General features: G+C 37.6%; 1 protein-coding gene across 1 annotated transcript in view; it reads right to left on the reverse strand.

Moving 5' to 3' along the window:
• The window catches only part of SDK1 (sidekick cell adhesion molecule 1), a 1,179,904-nt gene that overhangs the window by 136,863 nt on the left and 1,020,721 nt on the right, over positions 1-22,320 (reverse strand). Inside the window, 3 exon segments of the mRNA XM_044659951.1 lie at positions 2,426-2,529; positions 14,397-14,598; positions 19,241-19,435. Coding sequence (XP_044515886.1) covers positions 2,426-2,529; positions 14,397-14,598; positions 19,241-19,435 — 501 coding nt within the window.

The raw sequence follows: 22,320 nt of genomic DNA on the forward strand, positions 1-22,320 counted from the left end.
CCCCGCTCCATGTCCACTGTGAAAACTGTTTGAATCTGTTTCCTCATCTGCAAAAGGAGGATAATATAGCCCTATGGCACAGGATTTTGTGAGGATCATTTGAAATTCTATCTATCCATTACTTTGTCCAAGCAAAAGCACTACATAAACATGAGCAAGGATGATAAGAGGCAGTAAGTGGAGTAGACAGAGAGTTGATTGTGGACTGAGGAAGAGGAAGACTTGAAGTTCTACCTGTGATAGCTACTGGTTATGTGGTTATATGGCATTGACATAATTGACAAATTATTTAAACTCAGCATTCTAGACAACCCTTAAAGATTATAATCTTCAGAGAATGTGTTGACCTGGAGAGTCTCCTCAGCTCTTCTATCCAACAATCAGAGGCTCATTCCCCATCCTCACTCCCAGGATGATGACCATACTTTATTAGGGCAGCCCTATGGATGCTTCAAGGAAGAGCCATGCTAAGGATATGTAACCAAGAGTCCCAGCTGCAGCATTAGCTTGGAGAGGAAAAAGGAACTAGGATGTTTCCTAGCTCTAGGAATGAGGCAGGGAAAGAAAATGAAAAAGAAAAGAGGAAAGGACATTACTCCATCCTCCTTTGCTTCTGGTGTCCCAAACACAGGTACAGAACCAAGAAGGCCATTCATGTCAGTGATGCTCCTGGGACCACAAAGAGTTGTTTTTGCTGCTCTCTCTCCTTTCCCCTTCATCACTTTCTCCCTTCACCCAAAACATATATCTCATTGAAGGAAAGGAGTGAGTTATTAAAAAACCCCTCAGAATAGCTATTTCCTTGTTTGGAGAGGAAGAGAGAACATGACACTATTTCCTTTTTTCATATCTGAGACGCAGCACAGTGTGGTAGCTAGATCATTGGATTATAAGTCAAGAAGTCCTGGTATCATGCCTCAGATACATAATAGTTGTGACTATGAGCTTGCCATTTAACTCCTATCAGACTTATTTTTCTGATCTGAAAAATGAGGGGAATGGACTTGATGGTTTTTAAGGTTTTTAAAGGACAAAGGTTTGTTTTTTTTTTTAAGGATTTTAAAATTTTAGATCTATGATTCTATGACCAGGAGCCAATGCTGTGGTCTGAAGAGGCAATGCTGATATTCTTTCTGATCCAACATATTCCTTATCCCCATCAAAGCTGCCTTGATTAGAAAGCTCATAAACCTGAAGAGTTCCTATTATCCATTGGTTTTGGTGAAATCATTGGGGTTAAAAAATATCACCATATGTAATAACCACTGTTATTAGAGGGCCACCTTCCTTCTCTCCTGCCCACTGTTCAATTTCCCATGTTTCCTGCTGAGCATAAAGACAGTTCACCCTGACCCAAGAACAGGGAAGCCAAATCTTATCAGAGACTCACAGCCCTCTGCTGTGTAATGCTCTACTGGGAGCCCTGGGTTTGTTCAGCAAAATAATCTCTGCACATTGCTAAGGAGTTGAGAAGCTTTTACAGCATTAACCCCTTTACTGTTCTGTAAGGAGATCAATGGAGCTCTGGAGTTTGAGAAGCTAAAACTTCTGGTTTATAAACACCAAAATTTAGATTTGGGATCATGGGGTGAGCTGGCTACAGCGGAGTTTGTTTTTCAGATGGCTACCCTGGCACTTTAATTGAAATGACAGCAATTGGAGGAGAAGGGGGTCAGAATAAAAGAGGGTCTGAATTATTATTAAGTGCTGCTGGATGTTAGAACTGCTGTGGCTTCCATCCCTCGAAGCTTAGCTGCCTTCTGATGCATGATACCAATCCTTCTTCTTTGGGCCTAACAGGCTTGCTATCATCACACTGGACAGATCTGATGGAGTTGTCTCCCAGTCTCACTTCATGCCTGGCAGGATCATGTCATACAAAATTATAATGAATCTTCAGGCCTCACTCTTCTAATGTGGAGAAAGGGGAAAAAACCCACCTAAAGCTTTTAGAGAGTCTCATTTTTGTCTTTGAAGCATTTCAATCATTTATCTGTGCTGGTACTGAAAGTGGATTGTGAATGAAAACAACTGAAGAAATTTCTTCAAACACAGCCCACCCAGCTACATTTATCTTTAATGATTCTCTGTAAATTATTCAGCTTCTGGAATGATAATGGATGGTAGAGATTTTGGAAGCCAATCAAAGAAAGTTTAATTCCATTTGGAGGTCCTTGAAGGGTTGATTTATGACCACAGGGCACATGAGGATACTCCAAGCTGCCTGTCATTAATTGAATTCAGCTCTTTACCATCTTGTTCCCTATGAAAAGAGCTATGGGAGACCCTTTCCCCTGCTCAGGTACAAAGTAGAATAAAATCTTCAGGAGTAAGTGTTTCAGAGCTCCCAAAAAAGCATCTGGAATGAATGGTAACTATTCCCCAGTCGGAGTTTCAGACAGTGCACGGACCCCAGCTTTCTTACCATCTTGCAGTGTAGTTACTGCCTCAGTCTCTGCACTGAAGTCACTGTCTCCAATATCATTGGTTGCTTTCAGCCGGAGCTTGTAGGAGGTGAAAGGATTCAACCTGTAAAAAGTTAGCAGTAAGAGTGAATTCCTGAGGCACCTTCAAACCATTTTTGTTTTTGCTTTGTTTTTTATTAGGGATCCACCCAGAACAAATCCTATTCAGACATAATTTAAAAAGGCATTAATATCTCAGCCCAATCTGTCATTTTATGCAACCGGGTGGCTTGACTTATAAAAGGATTAGCCTGAGGGGATAAAGGGAGTAGGTAGTTATCTTTCCTTTCCCTGATAGGTTGCTTCCTTGATTTCTTGATCTGTTGACTGAGATAGAGTAATTATACCCTATGTCCTTTTTTATTCTGAGTGGGTGCTTTTAATGTTTAATTATTGAAATACTTTTAAATTGGATTTTATGTTTTACAAATGCCATAAGGAAAAAAAAATTGCATTAAAAAATAACCTTGAACTTGTAGTCTAAGCTAAATTTTGACTTAGCCCACAATATTTGTAGAGAGAATTCTTGTTCAGAAATGGATTGGACTAGATGGCCTCTGAGGTCCCTTTGCACTTTGAAATTCTGTCATTCTGTATCTCTATAAAGAAGATTGAAGCCATCCGAAGTGAAATCTCTTTAACTTCCCTACTCTTCAACTTTATTATTTGGCATTTTCTTCTTCCATTTCCCCTTCATTCCTGTCTCAAAAATAAAGGTGTACCTTTTGTTTGGTTAAGGCTAACTCTTGCATCCTTGTTCTTAGTCACATTTCCTCCTGCCTCTTCTGGGACATTGTGGTATGGTAAAAAGGACACTAACTTTGGAATCAGAAGGCCCAGCTCAAAACTCAGTCCCTCTGGGACAAGTTACTGAATTTCTCTGACCTCAGTTTCCTCCTCTGTAAAATAAGAAAGGAGGACTAGAATCCCCTAAAATCCTTTTTAGCTTTAAATGGTGATTTTAGCTTTAAAATCTTTTAATGACCTCTCTTTTAACCTTACTTCTCCCCTAGCTTTCATGGCACTCTATTATTTCTGTTCTTCTGCACCCCTGAATGTTCCTTTTTCTCCTTTGATGCTTCTCTCCCTCTCATTCATTACAAACAGGTGTTGCCCAAGATACTCTCCAAATCCCTCTTTTCTCCTTTTCCCACACATTCTTAGTATTTTTATTCCATAGTTTTAACTGCCAACTCTGACTCACAAATCTTTCTCTAACTCCATCCTCTTTCCTAAGTATCAATAATATATTTGGCGAACAGTTCAAATTCAACATTTCAATACATCTAAAACCAAACCCATTGTTTTCCTAACCAAACTCCTATATTCTCCTGATCTTCTTATTTCTATTCATGGCAATATAATTTTGCCAGTTATCTAGGCTAAAAGCTTTAGAGTTTTCTTCGACTCCTCCCTTTTCCTTTTGTCACCTAATCATTTGCCAAGTTTTACTGAGTTCCCACTATGAATTAACGAGTTCTCTCAAATCCATCTCATCTCTCCCATCACATGGACTTCTACTCATTTAGATTACTGACTTCTCCATCTACAACCTCTGCCCCTCAAAACCATCCTATTGTTATTCAGTAATTTTAGTCACATTCAATTCTTTGTGACCACATTTGGAGTTTTCTTGGCAAATATACTGGAACAGTTTGTCATTTCCTTCTTTAACTCGGTTTACAGATGAGGAAACTGAAGCAAACAGGGTTAGGTGACTTGCCCAGGAACCCATAGCTAGTAAGTGGTTGGAGGCTAGATTTGAACTCACGTCTCCCTGAATCTAGGTTGGACACTCTATCTGCTATTCCACCTACCTTCCCTCCACAAGCCATCCCATGCATAATTAATTTTCATGTCACTCCTCATCAAAATCCTTCAGTGTCTCCCTAGTGCCGTTAGAATAAAGACCAAACTCCTATGTGTAAGATTCAAGGCCTCAACCTATCATTTTCCACAAGTACCCAACATGGACTGCACTTTCCAACCAAAAAGGGCTGTACTAGTCTCCAATTATCCCTTCATTGTCCCATGAGTAAGAATATCCTCTTCTTGGATCACTACTTGATGAAGTCTCATTCTTCAAGTTCACTTCACATAGTAATTTTGACATGAAACCTTAATAATCAGTACAAACGCATGAAGATAGGAAAATGTCATATGCAAGGGACAGCATCATAGAAATTTGGCTTCATTGTCGGATGGATGAAGGGGGGTGTAACAAAGAATAAATCTGTAAAATGAGGGGACTAGACTGGATGCCATCTAAAGATATAATCCTATGATCTCAAGGAGTTTCTAAGAGATAGAGTATAATAAGTGTGATATGAGGCAGACGGTGATAGAAGCAGACAGGAAGAAGAGTTCCCTGGCAAAATGTTAAGATAGAAGAATCATTGCACAGCTGAATCATGACTAGCTCTAGGTAAGAAGAGGTAGTACCCAAGCTAGAGCTTAAATAAAGGAAAAAAACAGGTGGAGAGGTAGAGATGAGGAGAAATTATATTATGGGGGTGGAGGACAGCCTATTTGAGTTCCTGGAGATGGAAAATATGGGACAGAATAGGATCAAGGAACAGTAGTCTTCCAGTTTGGTTAGCCAGACTGAAAAGCAGACTGGATCCAGAAAAGAAGGATTCCTCCCATTTTAGGATGTATCTGGTTCAGTAGTCAATAATGAGCCACTGACAGTTTATAAGGAGGGAGGCAGGAAGGTCAGATCATATATCAGAAGGTTATTTGGGCAGCAATTAAAGATTATCTTTTCCTTGAACCCTCCAATACTTTGTACTTTTATTCCCATTTATCACATCTTACCTTGTGTTCTACAGCAGAAATTCTTAAACCCTTTTTTTTTTTTTTGTGCATGTGTATGTATGTTTCATGGATCCCTTCTCAGAATAATATATTTAAATGCAAAAAAATAAAATCATAGATTACAAAGGAAAGCAATCACCCTGAAATATACTTATCAGAATATATATATATATATATTCACATAGTAAAATTTTGGCATGAAACCTTAATAATCAGTACAAACGCATGAAGATAGGAAAATGTCATATGCAAGGGACAGCATCATAGAAATTTGGCTTCATTGGCTTCATTCAAATATATATATATATTTAAAGCTCATCATTACCAAGTTATGAACTCCTGTTGTTGTTAAGCTCTATATATATATATATATGTATATATATGTATGTATGTATTTTTGTCTCTGTGTTACTAGGGCCAGTATCCTGGCTTTCTATTCTTTCATCGGGCCTAAGCACACTCCCTGGCATAGAATAAGTTTTTAATAAATATTTGGTTAACTGAGTTAAAATAAAATGAACAGGCAGAATTGCAATCTATTGCCTGATTGAAAGCAGCCTTGAGTTGGAAATGTGATAATATTTTTTAACTCAGAGGCCTTCAAGGAGTGTGTTAGTTCCTTGCTTTGAAATAAGGCAAGTCAGAAGTGAGTCCCCATAGTGCTCTGGTGTGTTCTAGGGCCTGAAGACAAGGAATTTCTTAGCTGGCCTGGAGGGAGGCTACCTTTCTTCTCAGGTGAGAAACTAGAAGACTGGTCTCAGGGTGAGAGAGAAATCATCAACATAATAATAGCAAGTAAACACTACCTGATCCAGCTAGAAGCTTATCACTCTTCTCTGAGGAATTTAAGTTTGTTTCAGAAGATCAGCTAATTAAACCAGCCACAGACCTCTTTTAGTGTCTCAAGGAAGTACCCCCTAACTCTCTATAATCCAGAAACCTCTGCTCTCTCTCTACTGAAAATGTTATCTAGGTTAAAGAATGAACTTCTCTTCATCAGACTGCCTGGTTATTGCTACAAACTATTTTCATCCTTCTCAAATCCTTCCTTTCACTTCCTTTTCCCTCCAGTCTCCTCTCTTCTTGTCTTCTTTCTTCTCTCCTAGCTCATTTATAAAAATATCAACTATGTGTAAGATGTGTTAGGTGCAGGTCATATAAAACCAGAGGGAAAAAAACCACAGCCCTATTCAAAGTGCTTATATAATATAGTGGAGGGCCATGAGTGAAAATGTACACAAATAACTATTTTGGTATATTATCAAGTGCATAGGAGAAGGCAGAAAAATAAGAAATAGCTCAGGAGGGATGGACATCCTTAGCTGGAGGGATCAGGGCAGGTCTACAGAAGAGATGGCATGAATTTTCTTGAAGGATTTCAACATGTGGAGGGAAGGAGTCACTTTCAGACATGGTGGATGGCATGTATAAATGCAGTAAGATGGGAAAGGATAGAATAAGACAAAGTAATCATAAGTACTTCAGATTGACTAAAACAAAGAGCACTCTATTAAAGAAAAAAGCACTAATACTAATTAACATATTCTGCATTTTAGGCTTAAATCTGTAAGAAATAATTTTATATCAATTTCATAATAATTTTATATTATTATTATCTAATAATATATCCAAGCTATTGCTAGCTTGGAGAGAGAGATATCCAAACTGGCATTGTTCCCTTGCCTTCAACATGACTCTCTACCCAAAGAGGTTTTCAGGTTATAAATGGTATAGAAATATACTACACAATATAATACACCATAATATTACTACATATTATGTTAGTAACACAGTATAGTATAGTACAGTATAGAAATCTTGAACAAGGAAAAATCATAATATCTTAAATTACAATTTAGTATTTAATTTTCTAGATTAGCTACCACTCAGTTCTTTCCTGGACCACTTTCCTTAAGAATTTCTTCCAGTGATCAGTATCTTAACCTTGAATTTCTAAAGAGGACAAATCCATCCTTTTCCGTGTCCCAATTTAGGGATTGTTGGAGGCACTTCAAGTTTGATTATTACCCTTAATCCAGTGCTACCCACATCCCAAGGGGAAGGTCTAGAAACCACTTTTTGGCTGAAGAAATTATATTTCTTAATATTTCTAGGGAAATTAAAAGTTTTCTTTTACTTGTTTGTTTTAAAAATATGCTTCCTCTTGGGGGCAGCTGGGTAGCTCAGTGGATTGAGAGCCAGGCCTAGAGATCCTACAGATGGGAGGTCCTAGGTTCAAATGTTGCCTCAGACACTTCCCAGCTGTGTGACCCTGGGCAAGTCACTTGACCCCCATTGCCTAGCCCTTACCACTCTTCTGCCTTGGAGCCAATATACAGAACTGACTTCAAGATGGAAGGTAAGGTTTATAAAAACAAAAGGCTTCCACAAAAGATAGACAAATAGCATATACACTTAGGCTAGAAGGATGGGTAAGAGACATTTGCTGAGGGGTCTTGAATGCCAGGCTAATAAATGTGTATTTTATTCAGTAGACACTAGATATCCATGGAAGATTTTGAGTAGAGGAGGCTACAGGACCAAACCAGTTACATAAGGAAGATTAATATAGCAAGATTTTTTTAAAGCAAGTACTAAGTTTTTAGGAAGATTTTTTTAAAGCAAGTACTATATAAACCACGGTCTCTGCCCTATATAGCAAGATGAAATGAAGGAGGTATTGTCAACGAGAGACTCCAGACATAGAGATTAGTTAGGAGGCTATTCCAATTGTTAGGCTAGGGGTAATGAAAATGGTGGCAGTGTGAATGGGAGAGAGACAAAGAGATGTGAGATACTATTATCGCGTAAGCCTTCTTAAAGTATGTCTTTCACCATATCATTCCCCGCACAAAAATCTACAGTGAATCTCTATGATCTGAACTATTTGTATTTGCACTATATATTTTGTATGTATATATCCACATTTACATCTCATTTCTCAAGAAACCTAGACCTTCCCAAGCTTCTTCACACACCCTTTGCTCCTTTAAGGCAGATCTCCTTAGTGTCCTAGCAATAACATTTTCGTTCCCTCCTTTGTGTCTTTGCTCATGCTATTCCTTTATCTCCTCTTCCCCATTATAAAAATGCTCCCAGTCCAGCTAAAGTCTCATATCCATGAAGCTTTGCCCAGCCTTCATCTAGCCTCCTATGATCTTCCCCTTCTCAGAACCACTACTATAATTAAAATAATTGCTGCATAGTTTAACACATTCCCCCTGCCCTGGATATTTTTTCATGTCGGGCCTGTTTTGGACCAAAACAAAAGCTGCTTGAGGTAAGTGATGGAAAGAATGATCAAATAAGAGAACCTGTGAGGTGGAAGAGACTTGAGGTCACAGAGTCCAATCTGTACCTGATAGAAATCCCATTTATAGTAAGAGACTATCTAGACTCACTCAAAGTCTTGTGATTAGGAAATACACTCAGTACTTAGGCTGCTAATTTAACTTTTGACCAACTCTGTCAGGATGTTTTTTATTTACACTAAGAAAAAAAATTCCTCCTTATAAATCCTGCCTGTACTTCCTACTTTTGTTCTTTGAGAACAAAATAAAGAGAGATAAGTCTGATCTCTCTTCTTCAACATAGCCCTTCAAACACTTGAAAATAGGGAATCATATGTCCCTTTAGCCCAGTCTTCTTTTCTCCAGCATAAAAATGACCATTTCCTTCCTAGAGATCATTATATGACAGTGTCCAGATCTCCCTCAACTCTGTTCACCTTTCTCTGGCTGGGCTTCAATTTGTCAATGTCCTTCCTTAAAATCTGGTACCTGGATAAGAATATAACCCTGAGCAAGTCACCCAACTACTCTGTGCCTTAGTTTCCTCCCATTTATAAAATGTGGATAATGGACCTCTCTCAGTGCTGGTGGGAGGATGAAATTAAATAATATTTGTAAAGAACTTTGCAAACCTTAAAGTGCAATAAAAATACTAGCTGTTGGTGTTGCTATTTATTATTATTATTATTATTATTATTATTATTATTACTATTATTATTATGTCTATACCAGAATATCTAACACAATGCTAATGACTAAATCTGCTTATGTCTAAAATAAATTTGACTAAGGGCAAATAAACATAGAAAACATGTCTTGTTTCTTTAGGGTACTTACAATTATTTCCATTAAATCCACTAAAACAAATTTTCATTCAATTACATTTATATTCAGCAATATATACATATGTATGCAGATATTCATATATATGTTGATATGTCACCTATACAGTATTAAGTACTAAGTTTTTAGGAAGATTTTTTTTTAAAGCAAGTACTATATAAACCACGGTCTCTGCCCTATTTTGTTGTTTTTCAGTCATTTTTCAATCAAGTCCAACTTTTCATGAGACCATTTAAGGTTTTATTGGCAAAGATACTAGAGTGATTTGCTGTTTCCTTCTCCAACTCATTTTACAGATGAGAAAACTGAGGCAAACAGGGTTAAGTGACTTGCCCAGGGTCAACAAACTAGTTAAGTGTTTGAGATTAAGTTTGATCTCATAAAGATGAGTCTTCTTGAATCCAAGTCAGGTACTCTATCCACTGTACCACCTAGCTGACCATATAAGAGCTTACAGTTTTGTCGGGAAGACATAACCTACCCAGATAAAACATACTGATCAACAATATACTGTGACTTATTAGACAATAATGGCTTTTAAAATTGAATTGGATGCAAAGAAACACACAACTGCCAGAATGAATGAATTACTTAAATAATAAAGATAATGATATCAACCATTTTCTCAAAAATCTTTGCTGTTTTCCCACTTGTCTATAAATACCAAACACTTTAACTTGATGTCCAAGGTCTTCTATTTTATAGCCCCAATCTCTCTTTTGACTTTATTTCCTATTCTTTTAATATGGTTTAAGATAGTTCTTAGAACCACTTTCTGTATCAGTCTTTTCCTGGTCTCACTAGCTTATAGAGCCTGTTCCCCTTTCCCCTGTCCCCAGGTCACCCTGTATCTCTTTGGCATGAATTTGATGTTTACCCATATGTACATTGTGTCCCCCGTTGAAATGTATGCTCCCTAATGGTAGGGACCATTTTCCTTTTGTCTTTATATCTCCCATTATATCTATTTGTGTGTGTGTGTGTGTGTGTAATACCTGGAGTATAGTGAAAGGGAGGAGATAAAGAGAGTATTATTTAAGTGCTCACTTTAATAAGCTTTTTATTAATATGATCTCCTTTTTATTAATGTGGTCTCCTTTGATTCTCAATAAAACCCTGCTAGGTAGGTGTTATTTTATTGCCCTTATTTATAGATTAGGAAACTGAGGCAAACAAATTAAGTGTTTTGGGGCTATACAGTAAGTAAGATCTAAGTTCGCATTTGAAATCAGGTCTTCCTGACTCTAAGCCCAGTGTAGTATGTCACCTAGCACATAGCAGGAAGTTAATAGATGCTTTGGTGACTGACTGGTTCTTTCATTTCATCCAAACTATTTCAGTTCTTGAATAGGCTTCAAACTTTTCTACTTGTACTAAGTAGCTCATACAATTTCTTTTAGACAACTCTTCCTGAATTTTTACCAGTAATCCTTTAGAATGCCTCCCCTGATTATCTCAATTCACTCCACTCCCTCACCTGAATTCCTTTAGCATTTATCATCTGTAACACTTACTTAGATCTGATTATTTCATACTAGTTAACTGTAGGCAATCAGGTATTGCCTGGGGTCAGGAAAATTCATCTTCCTGAGTTCAAATCTTAACTCAGACACTTACTAGTTGTGTGACTCTGGACAAGTTACTTCACCCTGTTTGCCTCAATTTCTTCATCTGTAAAATGAACTGGAGAAGAAAATGGCCAACCACTCCAGTAAGTAAACTTTAAATGGAGTCACAAAGAGTGGGACACAAGAAAGTGTTTCTGCTTTATGTCTCAGTGGATTGACCCCAGGCAATCCACTACCTGATTGCCTACAGTTAACTAGTATGAAATAATCAGGGTGTTAGTGGCTAAATTTAAAGGATTATATGAGCTTGGGTAGGGAAAAATTTACATCTTTCTTTCAACATAATTGATTTCTTTTGTAATCTATTCTATTTTATGCATTTAAAAAGATTCTGATAAAGTGTTCACAGGCTTTATCAGACTGCTAAAGGGATCAAGCAAGAACTCCTAAAGTAGAACATAAGTGCTTTGAAAGCAGGGAACATAGTATTACTTACTGGAGACAAAGTAAATTTTTAGTGGTTGGATCTGTACACAAAAAGATATTGAATATTTAATAAAGAATTAAATATCATTATTTATAACAATCATAACATTTAAATGGCACGATATATTCAAATTTTAGTAATAATAATATTTAAGGGCAAACCCTTTTTATTTTAAATGATATACATTTCAAAATTTAAATTTGTACTATCTACATCTCAGTGGTTAAACCTGTGATTTTTGTCCACATGCTTCATGCAACTCAGGTAGCCTATAAAAATAAAACTAAGAGGCAGGGATTATTAAACATTAAGGGAGATTACACTGTAGCTGGTACAAAATATTGCTTTTCCCAGGTTCTGACAGTTAAATGTTTTTTATTGACAGGTAGAGTAAGCATTTGTCCTAGTTCTACCCCATTAGGAAATTGACAACAGTCTCTCTTCCACCAAATTAAACTGTCTGTCTTGAAACATGGACCTCTAGGTTTTCAACATGAAGTCCAAAGCACACAATTAGTCTGTTTGATTTCAGAGGGCTTGACTATAGGCACCACATTTGGGACTTTTTTCAGACAGTTATACAAAAGGGTGAGATTATTTATATCCCCAAGCACATAGCTAATTGAATTAGGTTCTCAATGTCTCCAGTCCAAAACAATCATATGATTTAAGTTGGGGTAATGAGGTAGTTGTTTATAAAATAAGGTTGTGACACTTCTGAGCACCATGTTATGAGAATATCGAGGTCCTTAGGGAGATCTAGCCACTTCAGTGGGTTGCCTTCCAGCAAATTCCTTTCTGTAGATATTGAGCGATTTCAGTTGAAATGATTATAGCTTCCAACATGACCTCGCTTGAAGAGAGTCAGAAGTCATGAGCTCTGTCTGAGTAGTTCAAAGTATGAGCAGAAATGTGTGAAGACATGGTTCGGCTGTTTTGGTTGGATTCTTCTTTTTTTATTTTTTGCCTCCCACAAATTCCCTGAGGGACTTAAGTCATAGAATCACAGTGTTAATGCTGGAAGAAGCTTTTCTCAGATCATCTAGTCAAACCACTGATTTTTATGGAAGAGACAACTGAGGCTCAGAGAAATGGAGAAGGTCACCCCAGGTCATAGAGCAATTTAGAGCCTGAGTCAGAACACTTCCATATAGGCCAGGTCTTTCAAATACAAATACAGTGCTCTTTATGCTACATCAAATTATAATACAAACTAACAGGAACAAAGGATGAAAAGAGCAGCTAGATAGTACAATGGATAGAATGCTGAGCCTTTTGTCAGAAAGACTCATCTTTATGAGTGCAAATCCAGCTTCAGACACTTAATAGCTATGCAATTCATATAACCCTGTTTGCCTCAATTTCCTCATTTGCTGGAGAAGGAAATGGCAAATCACTCTAGCATCTTTGCCAAGAAAACCCCAAACAGGATCACCAGAGAGCTGACCATGACTGAAAAGCAACAGCTAGCAGAAAAAGGATGGTTTCAAAGAATTGTCTTTTAGGTTACAGGCTCAGAGAATCCCAGAATTTTTGCCAGAAAGGACATTAGAGGTGATTCTATCCAGTAGGGGAGCAAAGCATTTTTAATTTCCCAATTTTGTGAAATGTGGACCATGATCTCTGTCCTGACTATCTCAATGAATTGTTATTAGATTCAAAAGAGAAAATGTATGGAGACTTGCCTTGGAAATTCTAAAGCACCACATAAATATTCTGCTTTATGGTTCATGGTGGGGAAAAAAAATGATTTGTGGTCTGGTGGCCAGCTTTCTGGTGATGACCTACTCTGAATAAAGCTGGGCTCAGAGAGCTCTCTGGCACCAAGGCCATACCTCAAAGCCTTGCCAGCTTGGTAGTTTGTACTTCAAGAACACCAGGTCACCTTTACACCATAATGAGGTATCAGAAGATCTTTCTATCAAATTTCCTCCTCTTCCTCCTTCTCCTCCTCAATTTCCCACCAAGGATCGTAGGGTGGTGAGTACAGAGAACAAGACTCTCGCTAGAGAAGGGTTAGAGGGTCTTAAGTAATGAATAAGGAAGCAGCCTTAGTGTCAAGATAACCTGGGTTCAGGTTCTATCTCTGATATATGCTAGTTACATAACCCTGAGCAAATATTTTAACCTTTCAGTGCCCCCATAAAACTCCCTACAATAACAAGAGAGTTCTTAATGCTAGTGAAATCACAAGTCCAGCCACCTCAAGAGAGAAGAAAAGAAAGACACACAAAGAGTAGATGGCAACATAGGCAGGAGATTCTCCCCATATGGTGCTCAGGGTCTGGAAGGGAGATGTTCATGTATGAAGTCATATAACTCATTTCTCTACAATTCCTTATATGGATGTGAAGCGATTTTATGGGTCATATCAAAGACTCTATAGCTCACAAATGTTTTCCTGATTATTTGGAATTTTGTATTCTCAAAGGCTAAGTTAACAACAGCAACAACAAAAAAATGCCTGAAAACACATGGCAAGCAGTAAGTGCTATACAGAAGCCAATTGTTAATCATTTCCATAAGCCTTTTTACCCCAGTACCATACTCTTCCCCCCTACTCCCATCACCTACTACAGTAGCACTGAACTTAGGAGGATCACAGTTTCATAGCTAGTTGAAAGGGGACTTTTAGAGACCATATAATCCAACACCTTCATTTTAAATAAGGATAAATTGAGTCCCAGGAAGGTGAGGTGATCTGCTCAAATTACAGAGTGATGAAGGCAGGATTTGAACCCAGGTCTTCTGACTCCAGTCAGTAATTTAATTTTTGCCCTATATTCTGGTGCCATTTTAGCATTCCTGTTAATCAAATAAATTGCTCAACCTAAAGCAGGTCCATTTGACATTTGTTGTAGTTGCCCTTGGAAGGTAGTTACCAACATGACCAAATCACTTTGACTCCTGTGAAGCTCTGTGTTACCTTTCAATAACATAGGCTGTGGCCTCGTGGCTGATGGATGAGGAGTAAGTTTGCCACTCGCCCCCTGGCAGTTCTCGGATTTGCACTGTGAAATACCGTATTGGTGATGACCCATCACTGCCGGGGACCCACTGGAGTTGTAGGCTCCGAGAGGTCACTTCTGACTGAGGAATCAGAAGATGTCTGGGTGGTGCTGGCCGATCTGAAATGAAACCAAAGAATGGCTGAGGCACAAATCCAGAAATCCTTGATTTTGAAACCTTATCTGAAATTAACCTATTCTTCAGATAACAACTAGCTTATTCTGCATTGTCCAATATGTCATTTTTGACAGTACAGATGTACATGAGAGCTACTAAAAATGCTTGCTAGTTTCACATGAAATACAGATGCCTTCATGCAGCCATCCTTACAACTGAGTCTAGAAAGATTCCAACTCTGATGCTGAAATACTTTGATTGGAAAACACCTGCTTCCTCCTAGAACACTCCATTCTCAACATAGACAAGCCAGTTACTGGTGGAAAACAGAAGAGAATCAATAAAAGATTTAGCAAACAGCACCCAGGACATCAACTACAAGTGACTTTGAGTGACATCTGAGACTGTAGGAAGCCTGTCTGTACTTCTAATCACCTTCCAATTTTTAAAAAAAAAAACTTTCCTCCCCTTTTTAAATTTTTTCTTCTTTTCTTTTTCTTTTTCTCTTTCTTTCTTTTCTTTTTCTCTTTTCTCTTTCTTTATTTCTCTGTTTCTTCCTTCCTTCCTTCCTTCCTTCCTTCTTTCCTTCCTTCCTTCCTTCCTTCCTTCCTTCCTTCCTTCCTTCCTTCTCTGACTGGAATATATTCATTTCATTGCATTAACTTTTCTTCAGCTTTCTTGACCTGTACCTAAAGAGTTAAGGCAATTGGTTCCAATGTTTGTGTAGAATTCTCTGGGGTACTGGTGTGTTACGCCATCTCTCTGAAGATGGAGAATGGGCATGCAGGTGCTGTAGATGCCAGGACATGGTTTCTGAATATAGATCTGTTCTCCTGTCACCATGTCTCCTCACCCCATCGATTTCAATAGAGAAACTCAATAGAGTGAGGAATAATTGTTTAATTGTTTATCATGAAGATTATTGATTCTGATTAAAATGGGTGGCATGTAATAAAGCAGCAATTGATTGTCGACACCACAGTGACTTGTCTGTGAGAAGCTATTCGATTCAACTTAATCAGCACTTGTTTCCATAAGCACACACCTCACCCAACCTGATTTCTCTGAAGCACTGTCAGTATTAATAGCATTTCATTCTCTCCTTTCCCCCTTTTTAAAAATGCCTACTTTCTCGCTTCGTACTGCTATCAGATTTTCTCCAGTTGAACCACAAGGGCTGAAAGAATTATATATATTGAAGCCAGAAAAGTTCCTTAACATTACCAGGAGATATTAGGGGGGCTATAACTGTGTAAGCCACCACTCTGTTCTACCAGTAATGGGCAGGTATGGATTAGAACACATCAAAAAGGGTCTTAATGTTAATACCTAACACAGATATGATTCATTTTAATGCACTCAAATTTGACTTCAACCCTTTGGCAAAACTCTAATCCCATGCTCTTGATATGGGTTTAATTTTTTTTTTCTTCCCTAATAGATTACCATAAAAAATGCTGAGTACTTATAACGGTCTGTACCAACACTCAAGAAGACAATGAGTTCTAAACCCATGAAAGTGGCATTTAGTTGTATGCCAATAGAAAGTTTAGTTCTAACACTTTGGAGTTCTTGCTTATGAGAGAAATGCAGCTATGGATAAGTTCCAAAGAAGATACAATATTTAGAGCAAGACTTTCACGCTTAACCTATTCTCAAATGCTCAAATAACTGAAAAGCAATACTGTTAGCACAATGTCTACATAGGAATTATGTTCTGTGGCTAAAGTGTAATCAGTGATAATATACAAGTAACTTTAAAAAATAGACAGAGGATGTTAAAGTAGACCCAGTTAATGGGCCAATGAAAAACTATCCTTGAAAAATCATGTGATATAGAGATAACTTGGAAGGTAATTATGGAACATTTATGTCTTTGAGTTTGCAATATAGTATACACAAATAGGTTGTGTGAATTCCCTTTTCCTTGTAATTCTTTCAACATCAAGGTTCAAAACTTTTGAATTTTATGATGATGATGATGATGAAGTCTAAATAATTCATAATTTTTGTTATTGTCTTATTTATTATTGTCCTTATGAAGGACAGGAAATTTGTCAGCATGTTGATCCCTCATTTCAAATAGTTTTTCTTTTTTTATTTCAAATATTTTTTGAGCATTTACTATCTACTTACTATGTGCTTATGATTAAAGTGGAAACAAAAGAGGCTTAAGATACAATTCTTGCTCTCAAGGAACTTAGAGTCTTATTTGTACAAAAATATTTATAGCAGTTCTTTTTGTGGGGGCAAAGAATTGAAAACTGAGAGTATATTCTTCAGTTGGAGAATGGATGGACACATGACATCTAATTGTAATGGAATACTTTTGTACTATAAGAAACGACAAACAAGATGATTTCAGAAAAACTTGGAGAGACTCATATGAACTGATACAAAGTGAAGTAAGCAGAACCAGGAGAACAGTGTATACAGTAACAGCAATATTGTATGATGATCAACTGTGAATAACTTAGCTATTCTTGGCAAAACAACGATTCAGGACAACTGCAAAGGACTCATGATGAAAAATGCTATTAATCACTAGAGAGAGAATTGATAGAATCTGAATACATGAAGCATACTGTTTTTTACTTTATTTTCTTCCTAGGTTTTTTTTTCTTTTTGTATGGGTGATATATGTGTCTTCTTTCATAATATGATGAGTATGGACATATTTATTGCATGATAGTATACATATGTCCTATATCAAATTATTTACTGTCTTGGGGAGTAGAGATGCAAAAGAAGGAAGGAAAGGATTTGGATTGCAAAATGTTAGAAAACAAATATTAAAAATTGTTTCTACATGTAACTGGGGGAAAATACAATAAAATATTACTGGAGGGGAAATAAAAGAAACTAGTCTTGTTGAAGAAAGAAGGATTACAGTCCAGAAAATATATAGTGAACAATATAAAAAAAGAACACAAGTGGGAGGTCAGGAAGGATGGGGAGTTATCGGAATAGGCTAGAATTGCCTGGAGAAAGTGAAACTAGCAAGATGGGTAGGATTTGAATGGATAAAGAGAAAGGCAGAGAGACAGTGAAGGGTGAATATGGACATGGACAAAGAATGAGCAGTGTGTTCAAGGGACAGTTAGGAGATAGACCTGGCTGAAGAAAAGTTAGGGATAGAGTACAGGGAAGCAGTTGGAGAGAAAAGAAAGAAGAGATAGATGATGAAGGACCTTAATCTAGCCGGGATGAGGAATTTGGGCTAGGAGGCACTTAAGCAAAAACAAAACAAAACAAAATCAAACAAACCAAGTCAACAATTCTTTCACTGGGTCCATCATAAGTTAACTTTAGGAATAAGGACTGAACCTAGGATTTCACTGAATAGAGATAACACAAATAAGGAAATTCCTTCAACAGATGCAGGCAACTTCTCTGTAACATATTAGAGTCTTGCTTAAGGCATCAATGAGAGTTTAAGTGACTCACCTAGGATTACATAGCTAGTATATGTCAGAAACAGTACTTGAATCCAATTCTTAGACTCTGAGGACAGCTCTCTATCTGACTCAGGGAGTGGGGAAGAAGGAAAAAGAGGGAAAGGATTTGTATTGCAAAATGTCAGAAAACAATAAAAACTAATATTAGTTCTGCATAAATGATTATATGAAGGGGTGACTTATTAAAGTAGTGTGAATACAATTTGTTTATTCATATAGTTAGGACAGGAAGAGGACCAAAAGGCCTTAACACCTGAACATTTTTAGAACCTGAAAAGGAAGTTGCCTCTTTTAAAATATATCTTCCTTTTTAGTATAGGCGTATTGTGTAATTTTTTTTTCTTTTGAAACCTAAGATCTGGTGGCTGGAAACTCTAGTAATGCTTGAATTTGACCTCAGCATCTCTTGTTTCTTTTTGAGTATATTGGGTTTGGTGCATTCTTCCTTAACCTTGTAGCTTAGAGTGTAAATGAGATCTATATTGATTTACTCATCCTTTTAGATTGTCTACCAAAATATTATTTTATAAAATCTATTTGGTCATTGGTTGTAACTAGAAATCTTGAACATTAATAGTAAGAAGTCTTCATTTAAAAATAGCTGGCAAGCTGAAAGTTGATGACCGAGATGATAGGGACAGTTAAGGGTTAATATCCTCATTGTTTCCTTTTAGAGAGTTGTAGTTCATTCTCATTCTCAGGATTACAGCATATTTGGAAACAGACAGCAGAAACCTGCTTTCAACTTTCTATAGCATTTCACTTAGGAAAGATCAGCATTGAAAGAAACAGGCAGAACAGTTGGCCTACAGAGGTCAGCCTGTACTGATACTTTGGGGGGGTGTATATTAAATCCAGGAAACAATGGCAGGATATTAGGGGTTAGCATTGAACAGAGCCACAAATAAAGCCTTCTGGCAGGAGTGAAGTCTGAGGACACTATCCACAATTTGTTGACTGCTACTAGGCCTTTGTTTGCCATAGTTGGTTGACTTAGGGGTCATGAAAACTTGAATGAGAAGACAACTGAATGAAAAGACCTAACTTAGGTAGTAGTTAGAATCATAAACAGATTAAAATATGGTATAATAAAGAGAGCTAAAGGTTGAACGAATTTAGGAATGGAGAGTATAAATCTGTCATGTATTCTGTCGATGACTTTGGAATATGATCTTATAAGTCTTACCTCTTTTTTCAGTTGTGATGACTGTGGCTTCCAAAGGCTCTCCCCATCCTTGTCTTGTCTTTGCTGATGCCCTGAAGATGTATGCTGACTCTGGAGTAAGATCTGTGGCAGTGAATTGCCTGACAGTAGAGCCAACTTCGACAGTGGTAAACTTGTTGGGGCTGCTAGTTGCAAGACGATATGCAATCTGATACCCTGGATATATGTTAGCCAAGGCAAAAAGAGCAGAAGAAAAGATTTAGCTTTGTTGTACATTCTTTCAGTGAAGGATAATGCTAGATTCCTAGTGCATCCTAATTACTTATTTATTGGAAAGCCAAACAAAACCATTTTTGACTACTTATTCGCCCCCAACATCTCACAAGCGTTAAAAGGGAAATTACATACACAGTGATGAATGGCAGGGCCTTTTGAGCACTAATCCACCATGAAACTTGTTTCACTCTTCATCCTTCACAGGAACGAGAACTGAAAACAGTTTCATCTTTCCCGAGTACATTGGTACGCTGAGAGAATGCCACAAGGACCAGCAGAGTCCATACAATTGTTTTTGACAGGGTGAGTCAGTACAGAGAAACTAATCTCCTTTTCCATACCAACACCATCACCTCTGCCTGTAAACACATACACACCCTTGCAGGGCTGGGGAGCAGAAAGAACACCATGCTGCTAGCCTAGGTTTTAAAATATGCAGTAGCCTGACTGCTTAGATAGTATAGCACCCCGGATGTCCACACCACATATCCAGTTGACTCTCACATCTGTTATTCATAGTTACTCTCTTTCATCTTCCCTATCTGCCCACAGATACCAGCTTCCCAAAGCTGTAATTGATGGCACAAACACATTTCTATTTCTTTATGTCAAAAAAAAAAAAAAAAAAAAAAAAGCTTTCCAGGCTCTTCTGTTCTCTCCCAAGTTGTAGTACTTCAGGCAACTCTGATCTGGGCCGAGAGTGGGGGATGGGGGATAAGGGGTGGCAAGTTCTGCTATAATATCCCTCTTGCCAACAAGCAGGAATACGCTTATTAATCAGTCTGGTGAGGATTCTCTATAGGCACTATACTTTTCTCGAAAAAGTAATTTGGTTATTAAGAGTTGATGGCCGATCAGATATTATTGCTCAGATCCCTTCAACCAGACCATCTCAAAATTTCCTACAGTATCCCTAAGGATAAAATGCCAACGTTTTGATTCTTTTGCCACAAATAGTGCCAGGCGTTTGCTGTGTTTTTGAGTTTGCCATGAACTTGTGATCCAAATGTTTCAGTCAGACTGACTGTACTATAATGGGCCAGGGCCTTGGTTACTCTGAAATTAACAAAATCCAAATTTTTCAATGCTTTCATTTCTCCTTGAGAACTGGTAAAGGGGAGAAAAATCAAACCCAGGCCAGCTTAGTTTTGACTTCCCCAGGTTTTATTAACACACAGTTCATCCTTTGAACTACAAAGACATCTTCAAAGTTTCAAGCCTGTACCCCTAATGCCAGTTATGACACCTCTCCACAGTATAGCTTATAAGAGAAGAAAACTAAGAGTTTTCTAGATGAATATCATAGACCTTCTAAGGGAGAGGTGATGGAGGGAGGAAAGAGAGATTGGGTAAGAAAAGTTGTCAACCAGAGAGCTAACACCTGGGGGTGAGCATCAGTTATGGGGTTAGAAAGTGAAAACTAGAGACTAGTGAAATGGAGTGGTTCTTGTAGTAATTAAAAAAGCAGATGGGTAATAAATGGTTAAGGCACTTTATGTCTTAAGTATCAGGTCTAATGTACTTCATTGAAACACCATAGCATCAGTGTCAGGATGAAAATGAGAGAAATAACCAGAGTCCTTCAGAACAAGAGGCTGAATAAATTAACCAGAATAGTGCAGGACATAACAAAGACAAAAGGGCTCTTTTGAAACCTGCATAAGGCAATTCCTGAGTAGTCAAGGATATACAAATCCCTCTAACAGAAAATGGATGAAGTATATGGAGAAGGAAATGGGATAATTAGATGAGTTTAGCGATATGCATTACCAGGAATAGACCAGGGACAACTATGTAAAAGATAAACCAAGAGATTAGGCAAAGGCCCCTTCTGTTTCTTATGTGGGTGAATTTGTATATGTACGTTTGTGTGCCGGTGGCAAGAGATGGTTGTTTTCTTTTTCCTATAGGTAAGATGTAAAGAAGAAAAAGATCCATGAACTATCAGAGAATAAATTCCTGTTGTGCCCAACTTTCTCGAGAGAACAGGCAATATCTGTCATTGATCCATGCTGTACTTACTCTGCTAGACAATTACTATTTAGTTAATCCCCTGGTTTTATACCAGCAGAAGGCCAAGAAATGAGGGAGTGAAGCCATTGGCAAAAAGACTTTGATTGTGTCTCCCCAGGGGATTGATAGTTTAGTTAATTCATGGATAGGTAAAGACCTTGGGCATTAACCCCAGACTAAGCCAGACTAGGAAGCCACTGGCAAACAGAAAAACTTACATGTCATGGGAAGAAAAGCATCAAAGGAAATGTCATGCAATATTCATAATCATCTTATTACAATAGTAACGGTTTTGGATCTATAGATATATATTAATTTCTGTATCTGCACTGTACTGAATGCATTAAGTCCAGGCACATGATAGGGTTTCCACAGTACAGTTTTCAATCAGTCAAGGAAGTTCAGCTTTGCTATCCAAACAAAAAACCGAAGATAAAGAATGCGTGTGACATGTAATTATGACATGTAGTTTAGCTGGGCAACCCACTTAGAACATCTATCTTGAATAGGCAGTAATGGTGAACAATGAGCTGGGGCAGGCATTGAATAGAAGAAGGTGGTCAAAATTTCCCATTTGGGAAACCACACATGTATTTCAACAATGCCAAGTGTTGGTTTCAGGAAAAGGCCATACTTTAAATCAACAGTATTCTGCCAGTGAAGTACTGTATGGCATAGAACAACACCAAGATCTCAGAAGAATCACAACTGTGGGTAACAAAGAAAATTGTACAGTTAGTATAAGCTACCTGGCACAAGACAGGTACATTTTTTGTATACCAGAAATGATATAAACAACATCATGGAAAAAA

Source organism: Gracilinanus agilis, chromosome 1 (assembly GCF_016433145.1).
Source record: "Gracilinanus agilis isolate LMUSP501 chromosome 1, AgileGrace, whole genome shotgun sequence".
Taxonomy (NCBI): Eukaryota; Metazoa; Chordata; class Mammalia; order Didelphimorphia; family Didelphidae; genus Gracilinanus; species Gracilinanus agilis.